This window comes from Cynoglossus semilaevis, chromosome 6 (genome assembly GCF_000523025.1).
Source record: "Cynoglossus semilaevis isolate Cse_v1.0 chromosome 6, Cse_v1.0, whole genome shotgun sequence".
NCBI lineage: Eukaryota > Metazoa > Chordata > Actinopteri > Pleuronectiformes > Cynoglossidae > Cynoglossus > Cynoglossus semilaevis.
In genome coordinates this window covers 113,337-124,030 of record NC_024312.1, presented here as the reverse complement: position 1 = coordinate 124,030, position 10,694 = coordinate 113,337, and the positions used below count along the sequence as shown (strand labels likewise).

At 41.4% G+C, this 10,694-nt stretch overlaps 2 protein-coding genes across 2 annotated transcripts in view; both read left to right on the top strand.

Annotated features, from left to right (window-relative positions):
- Positions 1-3,255, top strand: ctsh (cathepsin H). The gene is made up of 12 exons (XM_008310988.3): positions 1-171; positions 335-366; positions 767-872; positions 962-1,032; positions 1,117-1,221; positions 1,856-1,942; positions 2,058-2,113; positions 2,213-2,294; positions 2,403-2,471; positions 2,555-2,661; positions 2,749-2,874; positions 2,957-3,255. Exons 1-12 carry the CDS (start codon positions 105-107, stop codon positions 3,024-3,026), a joined length of 978 nt encoding a protein of 325 aa, XP_008309210.1. The 5' UTR covers positions 1-104; the 3' UTR covers positions 3,027-3,255.
- A 706-nt stretch (positions 3,256-3,961) lies between these two features.
- Positions 3,962-10,694, top strand: part of blm (BLM RecQ like helicase) — an 8,040-nt gene continuing 1,307 nt past the window's right edge. Inside the window, exons 1-20 of the mRNA XM_025056415.1 lie at positions 3,962-4,035; positions 4,455-4,515; positions 4,600-5,200; positions 5,278-5,410; positions 5,670-5,773; positions 5,870-5,984; positions 6,066-6,712; positions 6,809-6,985; positions 7,063-7,181; positions 7,265-7,378; positions 7,466-7,564; positions 7,655-7,803; positions 7,896-8,002; positions 8,154-8,314; positions 8,398-8,593; positions 8,986-9,176; positions 9,535-9,679; positions 9,923-10,122; positions 10,215-10,410; positions 10,516-10,638. Coding sequence (XP_024912183.1) covers positions 4,642-5,200; positions 5,278-5,410; positions 5,670-5,773; positions 5,870-5,984; positions 6,066-6,712; positions 6,809-6,985; positions 7,063-7,181; positions 7,265-7,378; positions 7,466-7,564; positions 7,655-7,803; positions 7,896-8,002; positions 8,154-8,314; positions 8,398-8,593; positions 8,986-9,176; positions 9,535-9,679; positions 9,923-10,122; positions 10,215-10,410; positions 10,516-10,638 — 3,535 coding nt within the window. The 5' untranslated portion in view covers positions 3,962-4,035; positions 4,455-4,515; positions 4,600-4,641. The remainder of the gene's footprint in view (positions 4,036-4,454; positions 4,516-4,599; positions 5,201-5,277; positions 5,411-5,669; positions 5,774-5,869; positions 5,985-6,065; positions 6,713-6,808; positions 6,986-7,062; positions 7,182-7,264; positions 7,379-7,465; positions 7,565-7,654; positions 7,804-7,895; positions 8,003-8,153; positions 8,315-8,397; positions 8,594-8,985; positions 9,177-9,534; positions 9,680-9,922; positions 10,123-10,214; positions 10,411-10,515; positions 10,639-10,694) is intronic.

The following is a 10,694-nucleotide window of genomic DNA, read 5'->3' as shown; positions in this document are numbered from 1 at the left end:
GGTTTCTGTAGCTACTGTTTCCTCTTCATTTGTTTGGCCTCAGCAGCTGAAGTTTCACTTCACTTTCAACTTCTGCCTCGTTTTGTTCAACTTTTACGATCAGGATGATAACGATTATTTTTCTCTGCGCGTTGCTAGCTGCAGCTCCAGCCTTACACCTGTCTGAAAAAGGTAAGATCGTCCCTCAGGTTTTCTGTGTTAATGTGCAAAAAAAAAAAAAAAAAAAAAAATACGGTTTCACTTTCACATTCTGCACCTCGTTTTCCGCGTGCAACGCGCGTTTGTTGTTCTATTTAAAAATGTGCGTCATTTCTAACTTTTATATTGTTTTCAGACGAGTCTCAATTCAAGTCCTGGATGACGCAGGTGCGTACATTTGATCACGTTCTATACTCTCTCAGTGTGTGTGTGTGCGCGCGCGCGTGTACCGTGTGTGTAACAGGAAGTTACCTAGAAATCACAGCACCGTTTACTTGTGATCATGAACTGTCAACAATGTGATCAGCGCCTCGTCGTCTTTTTTTTTAAATTATTATTTGTTTATATAAAATCGTGTTTTAATACTGTGATAATTTACATTAATTAAAACTAAAGGCTGATTTTCAAAAATGTAGAATTCGTTATTGCACGGTAATATCTTAAAATACTGACCAAACATATCCATGCATTTATGAGTAATTTATATATTAGTGATAGGACACAAATAAAGTAAAAAATTACACAATTATCAACAAATGACAGTCTAAACCGATCCTTCCTTTTGCAGTACAACAGAGTGTACAACGAAGAGGAGTACTACAAGAGACTGCAGATATTCACGGAGAATAAGAGGAGGATCGAGAAACACAATGAAGGAAACCACTCTTTTACAAGTAACAGGGTTTAGGTTTGAGTCTCTCTCTTTTTTTTTTTCAATTCAAAAATGATCTAACTGACATGAGTTGATCTCATATTTCTGCAGTGAGTCTGAACCAGTTTTCCGACATGACTTTTGGGGAATTCAAAAAGACGTATCTCTGGTCTGAGCCACAGGTAAAAATGTCAACAAGGTTGTTCGTTTGGATTTTTGTCAGAGATGCAGGAGCGATTTTTTTCTTCTTTTTTTTCCTCGTGCAGAACTGCTCTGCAACCAGAGGAAACTACAGGAGCAGCAACAAGCTTCTACCAGATTCTGTTGACTGGAGGAAGAAAGGAAACTACGTGACGGACGTGAAAAATCAGGTGGAGATTAATAGGATTGCTGTAAAGTTTTTGTTTTCTAATTCTTTTATACCACAAACATCCAATTTAGCACGTTATTTTACACATTTCTACACGCCCCCTAGAGGATTTATACCACAAACATCCAATTTAGCATATTTTAAACATTTCAACACGCCACCTAGAGGGTTTATACCACAAACATCCAATTTAGCATGTTATTTTACACATTTCAACACGCCCCCTAGAGGACTCAGTGCTTGTAATCAGTGCTACAAGAAAGAGTGCCAAAAACTCATGTTTTCATCCTGTGGTTTTAATATTCAATAGAATTTTTATAAAATTTCGGGGCGCTGCCTGTGCATCATATGTCAAAACAAACACGCTCCGGAGTCTAAATCACACCAGTGCCCTCTAGCGGCTGTCAGTGTGAAATTTATAAACGTATACATTTTTAGTGGTACAGGGGTAGCAGATACTGGTACACGAGCCTAGAGTGCCCTCTAGCGGCTGTCAGTGTGAAAATAACAAATGTGAAATTATATATTTTAAAGTCGCACCTGCAGAGGTAAAACAGAATATATATACAGTATATATATAAAAATAAAACATTCAAGTGTTGTATTGACTTGTGTTTTTTCCTATTGAACCAAAGGGAAACTGCGGCAGCTGCTGGACTTTTTCCACAACTGGTTGTTTGGAGTCTGTCACTGCCATCGCCACTGGAAAACTAGTACCACTGGTACTGTATTAAAATAAATAAATAAATAAATAAAAGATCACAGATGGACAAATTATACATTAACCACTGACTGCCATCATAATGCCCTCTGTGACCCACATTTGTAATTATTCAGTCAGAACAGCAGCTGGTGGACTGTGCTCAGGACTTCAACAACCACGGATGTAACGGGTGAGAGACAAATATTCAAATATAATACCAAAAATGTCAAATAATAAAAAATACTGCTGATATGTAAAATGGCTGCCCTGTCCTGTCCGTCCCTCACAGTGGTCTCCCCAGTCAAGCCTTTGAATACATCATGTACAACAAAGGACTGATGACTGAGGCAGACTATCCATACAGAGCTTATGTGAGTCTGCGATCCGCTGTTTTAACCTCAATGACACAACACCGTCTGAAATATGATGTAATTATTTTGTTTTGAATTGTTCTGTTTTGTTGTTGTTGTTGTTTACAGGAAGGCTCGTGTGTGTATCAGCCGGAACACGCTGCTGCTTTCGTAAAAGAAGTGATGAACATAACAGCCGTGAGTGAAGAAATCACCGCAAAGATCACAGTTTAGGTTTTAATAATGTTATTATCTGAGAGTGTTGTTTGGTTATTCTCCAGTATGACGAAGCAGGGTTGGAGGACTCTGTGGCCACACGGAATCCAGTCAGCTTCGCCTTTGAGGTGACCTCTGACTTCATGTCTTACGACCAGGGCGTGTACACCAGGTCAGACACGGTGTGATGTTGAGGCAAAACTAATCTCTCAATATCTTTAAACCCTGTACACCTTCTTTTCACTCTTCTGCTTTTTAGCACTGAATGCCACAACACCACAGACAAGGTGAACCACGCAGTGCTGGCCGTCGGTTACGGACAAGAGAACGGCACCTCCTACTGGATAGTAAAGAACTCATGGTCCTCTCACTGGGGGATGAACGGGTAAGTCTCCACATCAAGGCATTCTTTCCAAACTTTTCCAGAACAAAGTCCGACATTGATTGTTTTTGTTTACCTTTTACAGATATTTTCTGATTGAACGTGGGAAGAACATGTGTGGACTCGCTGCCTGTGCATCTTTCCCCGTGGTTTGACCTCTACAGTATAAAGAGACACTAGTGTTCCAAGGCTGAGAGTGAAGCCAAAGTCAGTCTTTGGACACAGCTGGGGTTTAAAGCCATATCAGTAGTACAATCAATCAATCAACTAATCAATCAATCAACATTTTACAAATCACTTTTTCTATTTGTCACAATAATGTGAAGTGTTTCTAACAATGATGGGCTATAATTTTAAAATAAAAGCATAATAATAAAAGTATAACATACATTTGTTTGTGAATCACTTTATCAACAAAACTTTTTGTTTTGCTAACTTTACGCTATTCATAAACTACTTTCTGTTATTTTTTTAGTCAATTACATTGTTTGGTATTCTACGAGCAATGGTTTTTGAAACTGACAAGAAAGAAAAGGAGATGGAGAAGAAGAAGAGCAGTAGAAGTAGTTGTAGTAATTGAAGTTGAACAAAGAGAAGTAGAAAAAGAAATAGAAGACAACTGGCAAGAAGAGAAAAGGAAGTAGAAATTAAATAAGAAGTAGAAGTTGCAGTAGAATAAGAAAACGAATAATAATAATACAAAATAATAATAATACAAAGAAGACAAGTAGAATAAGTAGAAGACGACAATGAACAAGACGAAGAAGAACAATGGAGTCGGAACTACATTTCCCAGATCCTAGTGCGTCGGCTCAGATACAGCCAATCAGCGGTCGGCATAGAGAACGGGCGCTAAACCATGTCTTTTTTATATGTACCTCGCGCAGTGATAGAGAAGTAGACACTCTTGGTGGGTAAATGGCATCACACGAAGTACTTACCACTGTTTGTGTTTGGGGGCGCACGTGTTATCAATCGTACTAAGATTGGGAGTCTTCTGCAATCCACTGAATTCCGTGTCGCTGAAGAAAATAGCAGTGGCTAACAGTCGTTAGCTGCGCTCCGCTAACAACAACAATGTCCACAAAACAACCTGAAGGAGCAGCTGGCGAGACATAGCACTGCTTCAAACAGCAAACTGTCTCTGTCCAAACCAAAACCTGGGTAAGTTTGAGTCGAACAATGACGTTAAATCAGAACGTAGTGATATTTACTCATCGGCTACTATTTAGCATCTCCGCTGCCAAATCTGTTTAGCAGAGTTGATTCATTGCCCTCTAGTTGTTCCCAAATACATAACTACACATTTTGTAACGTCACATTCTTGCTTTACATTTGCAATTGTTTTTCTTTCCGATAATTTGCTTTAGCGTGACATGAATTCGTTTTGTTTATTTATTTATTTATTTTTTGCTCCTTTGCTGTTGTTTGCTAATGACTTTGATGTTATTTGGCTGCGAGTTCAAATCGTTTGAGTTGAACTGTTTAATATATATTTCCTTCTTTTACCGGCTGACCCACATTACTCATTTAATTGCCGGGCACGTTTATTAACTTTGTGGCTATGCTTGTGTTTTTTTTAGGACATTTTCCTTTAAAAAGAAGACCTCGTCAGGTTTAACAAAAGTAGAGGTTCCTAGCAAGGTAATCAGCTCAGGTGTTTTGGCAAACAGGAATGTTAATGCCCTAAAGAGCAGTTTAGTGACTAAACCTCTTTTTTCAAACAAGATTGAGGGACCTGAAAAGTCCAAAATCAACAACTACTTCTCTATGAGTTCAAAAGACAAGTCAAACTCAATCAGTCCAGCAGCCACCACAGCCCCATGTGCTTCACCAGTCCCTGATATTAAAGTCACAACAGCGCCACCGACTGACAGCCAGGTCAGTGGTGGGAAAAACACCTCTGTTGATCTGGATTCATCTGTTGGATTCCCAATAGACAACTGGGATGATTTTGATGACTTTGAAATCCCTGCCAAAACAAAGAATGACTCGTTTGGTTCGGAAAAATCTGGCAACAGCACCACGCAGGTGTCGAAAGCTGTGGACGAAAAAACAGAAGTGACAGCGAGGGGAAGGCTGGTCACCTCTTCTAAGAACACTACATCTAAAAGTGACTCGGAGGATTTGTGTCAACTCGAAGTCAACGAGGATAAAAATGCTGCTTCACCAGGACCTAGCTTTGACCTGGATCCTGAGGATTTACTGGGAGACTCCCCGGTTTTGCCCACAAGACGAAGACGTTCCGTTGCTAAGGTGAAATCTGTTGTCAATGAAAGTGAAGACGAGGGCTTCAACCTTGTGTCTGAACCTTCTAAAGAACCCAGAGGTAAGATACTAGACTTGCTGCAGCAAATGTATTCAATATTGCTGGGTTTTATGTAACGCTTTTTTACATTTCTTTAGAGCACAAAGAAAAGACAGAGTCCACAGTAATAGAGCTTGACAACCTGTCGGAGACCGAAGATGACCTGGATTACATTCCGCCCTCGCCAGTATCTGATGGCATCACCCCTGAATCATCTTTTGTGAAGACAAGGTCATTTATTTCTATTTCTCTTTCTTTCTCAAAGAGAAAAACAAGTGTCATATTTGTCCAGGGAGATTGTTTATTTTGCTGGCTAACAAAAAAAGAAAAAAATGAAGATTGTCAGAATTTAAAGCCTAAATCTATCCATCCATCCATCCATCAACCAGCCTTCAAGTGTTATTTAACAATTTTCAATTTGCCAGTGGTTCCCAAAATGTTAGATCTGATCCAAAGGTAATTTTTTAATGCATTTTAATTTAATTAACAGATCCAAGCCAGTTGAAGCTGTAAGTGGAAATAGTAAAGTGTTTTCCAAGGGACCCACCAACAGCGTGGCTGAAACCTCTGCTCCACGTTCTGAAGTGAAGACATGTATGTGTATTAAACCTTTTTTCAGATTTATCCAAGAATGTTTGTCCTAAATCAGTTCAAATGTCCTCACCTTTGAGTCTTTGTCTTTTGTCCCAGATGATGAGCTTTTCAATGTCATGGAGTCCATTTGTTGTCTGGTTGATTCCATTCCTGATCATGAACTAATAGGCCTGACTTGTGGAAGTGAGCTTTTGATGAAGAGGGCTCTACGGTCTGTACATTTACCTAAAGCTATTTTTACTTGCTTTCAAAATACTTTCATAAAACCTCTAATCTCTTCTTTTCTTTTCAGGAAGAGGATTATTGCCAAGGGAGGTGATGCTTTGTTCAGGAAGCAGCAGCCAGACAGCACTGTGATTTCTGAACCCAGCGTTAAACACAGATGTGATGCTTCCAGTATCTTGTCTCACAGCAGCCTTTTTCCCACGGCCTCCAAAAAACCCCTTCACCCTCAGAGGTCTTCAGTAATCTCCCTGGATTATGACTCGGACCACTCCGACAGTCTCATCGATCCAGAGCCTTTTCACACTACAACAAGAACTGGGAAACAGCACCTGGAGAACAATATCCAGAGTCCGTCTGATCACGTCTCTGCTACGCCGTCCTTTAACTTCTCAAAGGAAACCTCTAAACCTGTGAACAGTTCGGCGCTTTTTTACTCGCCCAAAAGGGATTCGAACTCTCCAACTACTACTGCGGTTCTACAAGAACCAGAGCCAGGACTGGATGACTTTGACTTTGATGACTTCGACATAGACGACTTTAACGACTCCGATATCCCGGGCTATTTTGACGAAGCTCCTCCCTCGTCGTCTGCGTCGGCGCGAAACTCCATCTCTGTGTCTAGTGCGAGGAAAGATGGAGGGCCGCGCAAGTCTGCGTGGGAGAACAAACCAACAACTCCTGTGTCTGCCCCCAAACCACAGATCTCCTCCCCTGGTAAGTCCACCATTGTGTATTAATACTCTTAAAGTATGTATTGTACTTTAGGGTTTTGCGTTACGTTGCGTTACTCCATGGCGTTTGCCTCTGTAGAGCCCAACTACAGAAACCCAGCCCACGATCGGTTCCGAGCCTTCAACTTCCCTCACTCGCAGGAGATGATGAATATCTTCCACAAGCGCTTCGGTCTTCATCAGTTCAGGTTCAATCAGCTGGAGGCCATCAATGCTACGCTGCTGGGAGAAGACACGTTTGTTTTGATGCCCACAGGTTGGTTGATACACATTAGAAGAAAAAATAAAATCCCGTATGTTGTCCAAAACCTCTGTCCTTGATGCATTTTACAGGCGGTGGGAAGAGTCTGTGTTATCAGCTGCCAGCCTGTCTGTCCTCAGGCGTCACCGTGGTCGTCTCGCCGCTGAAATCTCTCATCGTGGACCAGGTCCAGAAACTCACCACGTTGGCAGTAAGTGTTTTAATTCCATCCAAACATGTTGTGTGGGTTTTTTTTTTTCACCTTGTGTTGATTTGAATGTTTTGCTTTTTTAGATTCCAGCAACAAGTTTGTCTGGTGATAAAAGTGACAGCGAAGCAGCAAGGATTTACATGCAGCTCTCCAGAAAAGACCCCAATTTTAAACTGCTCTATGTCACACCGGAGAAGGTGGCGAACCACACGTTAATTCAACTTTAATTGGAGTTAAAAACATGTTGTTTTTGTTTTTCTAAATGACCATTTCCTCTCTCCTAGTTGAGTGCTAGTAACAGGCTGATCTCAGCACTTCAAAACCTGTACGAGCGCGGCCTGTTGGTGCGGTTTGTCATAGACGAGGCTCACTGTGTCAGTCAGGTGAGCTTCTATCTGATCTTGTTGGAAATACCTCATTTATGTCTGCATATTTACTACGGTTATGGTAAATTACCTTTCAAATCTTTTCAGTGGGGCCACGACTTCCGTCCAGACTACAAGAAGTTGCATGAACTTCGCCACAAGTTCCCCAGTGTGCCGATGATGGCGCTGACCGCCACGGCCACTCCTCGTGTCCAGAAAGATATTCTCAACCAGCTAAATATGTCCAAGCCACAAGTGTAAGTCTCAGATAATACATTAGTCTAGTATTATGTCTGATTCTTGGTCACAGAACTGAACCGTTCTTCTTTTATTCCCACATTTCCTTCAGGTTTACCATGAGTTTTAACCGGACAAACTTGAAGTATTCTGTGTTGCCCAAGAAACCCAAAAAGGTGGACGAGGACTGCACCAACTGGATCAAGAAGTACTACCCACGTAAGTTAGTTTGAATTCTCTGACGCGATCTCAGCATCAACAATCCATCAATAATCAAAATCTGAAGTGATTTTTTTAATTTTTTTTGGTACAATTCGTGTGTCATCCATGAGCCCTGCTGTTTTTTTCTTAAGCTTCTTTTGCGTTACAGGAGATTCTGGAATAGTTTACTGTCTGTCCCGTAACGACTGCGATGCCATGGCAGAGAGTCTGCAGAGAGCGGGAATATTAGCGTTGTCCTATCACGCTGGGCTGAAAGACAGTGACAGAGAGTATGTGCAGAGTAAGTGGATCAATCAGGACGGCTGTCAGGTAAGGTCACCACTTAATTACTCATTATCAGTAATTATAGATGGTGTTTTTATACTTCTCCCTCTTCCCTCTTTATTTCCCAGGTCATCTGCGCCACCATAGCCTTCGGCATGGGCATTGACAAGCCTGATGTGCGCTACGTGATCCACGCCAGTCTGCCGAAATCAGTGGAGGGTTACTACCAGGAGTCGGGCCGAGCCGGCAGGGATGGAGAGATCTCTCACTGCATCCTCTTCTACTCCTACAGTGACGTCCACCGCATCAAGAGGATCATAGGCAGTACGTGGTTTTTTTTTTTTTTTTTTTTTGTTTTTTTTTTTTTTTTTTTGAAGCCTGAATTTTGTTTTTGTGGTGTTAGCATTGTTGTAAAATCACTGTGGTGGATTTGTATCTTGGACTCTGTACTTTGACCTCCACCCACCTCTGATGTTCCTGCCTTATCTTGAAACATTGATGGGTTTGTGGCCAAATTTAGAACCACAGTATATGTAGTTAAATTGAGTCATTTAACCGGAAATGTTACCTCCCTTCACTGTTGAAGTTGTTTTTTGATTTTGCTACATATTTGTGGATATTCTCAGTCGTCGTGGTCCGCCTCTGTTTGATGTACACAGAGAACCTTCTGTAACCTGTGCTATTTCTCAAATCTTTTTTTTTTCTTTTCTCCACAGTGGACAGAGAAGGGGACCAACACACCAAATCCACTCATTACAACAACCTCCACAGCATGGTGCACTTCTGCGAGAACATGATGGAGTGCAGGAGAATTCAGCTGCTGGCTTACTTTGGAGAACTCAAGTTCAGGAGAAGTTTCTGCAAAGACCACCCTGACGTCAGCTGCGACAACTGCTCCAAACCCAACGTAGGAACAACATGTTTTTATATATTTATGTATGTATGTATGTACGGTATCTTTCCGGACTATTTGTCGCACCATGACAAAAAGACAAAAAAAAATTACAGTAGTACTTATTAGCATATACTGGTACATAAGCCTAGAGCGCCCTCTAGCGACTCTCAGTGTAAAATTAACAAACGTAAACTTTTAGTGGTACAGGACTAACAGATACTGATACGTAAGCCTAGAGCGCCCTCTAGCGGCGGTCAGTGTGAAAATAACAAACGTGAAATTATACATTTTAATATATAAGTCGTGTGTATGTGTCTCTGTATATGTATGTATGTTGTTTTTCGATCAACTTGTATTTTCCTTTTCGTAGCAATACAAGATCAGAGACGTGACAGAAGATGTGAAGAACATTGTGAGGTTCGTCCAGGACAAGTGTGAGAAAGTCGGTGGGAGGTTTAATAGGAGCGCTCAGCAGACCAGACTGACCCTCAACATGCTGGTGGATATCTTTCTTGGTAATACTCACTTCAACCTAATACTTGTTTTTTTTTTTTCCAACAATGCTTTTTGGTTTGCAACTGTTGCACCGTGAGTTATTTTGTTAGGAGCTGTTTCAAAAGTACAGTCGTAAAGTGTGTAATAAACAGGCCCCTTTTTTGTAATTGTTAATAATAGTAATTTGCACTAATCCTTTATTATTGCACGAGCTTTTTTATAAGAATCACGCAGTCAGTGAAAGGTATGTTTTGTTTTGCCAGGGTCAAAAACAGCAAAGATTCAGACAGGGTTGTTTGGGATGGGCGGAGCCTACTCCAGACACAACGCTGACCGTCTCTTTAAGAAGCTGGTTCTTGATAACATCCTGGTTGAGGACCTGTACATCACCATCAACAGTCAGGCCGTGGCCTACATCTCAGCTGGAGCCAAAGCCATGAACGTGCTGTCTGGACACATGCAGGTGACGTTTCATACAGTGATTACGGTACTTACTGTACGACCGGGTCAAAACGTGCTTCAAGAGTCCACTAAAAAAAGAGTCCGCATTTGCAGGTGGAGTTTTACGAGACGGAGAGCGCCTCCAGTGTCCGTAAACAGAAGGCTGCCGTGGCCAAGAACGTGTCCCAGAGAGAGGAGAAGGTTGAGGAGTGTTTGAAGGAGCTGACGGATCTGTGCAAGCAGCTCGGCAAAGCCTTCGGCCTTCACTATTTCAACATCTTCTCCACTGCCACCCTGAAGAAGATCGCTGGTACTGTGTGAAAATCTTTAAAAAAAAAACAAAACAGTTTTTATAAAAGACCACAGTTTGGAATCTTCTCACCTGTTCTGTTCTCGTTTTTCCCTCCAATGACAGAGAAGCTTTCCTCTGACCCTGGAGTTCTCCTGCAGATTGATGGTGTGACGGAGGACAAACTGGAGAAATACGGAGGCGAAGTCATTCAGGTCCTGCAGAAGTACTCACAGTGGCAGTTGCTGGGTAAGAGACTCGACATTTATTTTTAATTCTTGACTCATTAGTGCAACTTTTTTTTT

Coding starts and splice junctions, on each gene's coding strand:
- ctsh (XM_008310988.3), top strand. CDS start 105: ATGATAACGATTATTTTTCTCTGCGCGTTGCTAGCTGCAGCTCCAGCC. Junction 2,295..2,402: donor ACTATCCATACAGAGCTTAT/GTGAGTCTGCGA, acceptor TGTTGTTTACAG/GAAGGCTCGTGTGTGTATCA. Junction 2,662..2,748: donor GACCAGGGCGTGTACACCAG/GTCAGACACGGT, acceptor TCTGCTTTTTAG/CACTGAATGCCACAACACCA.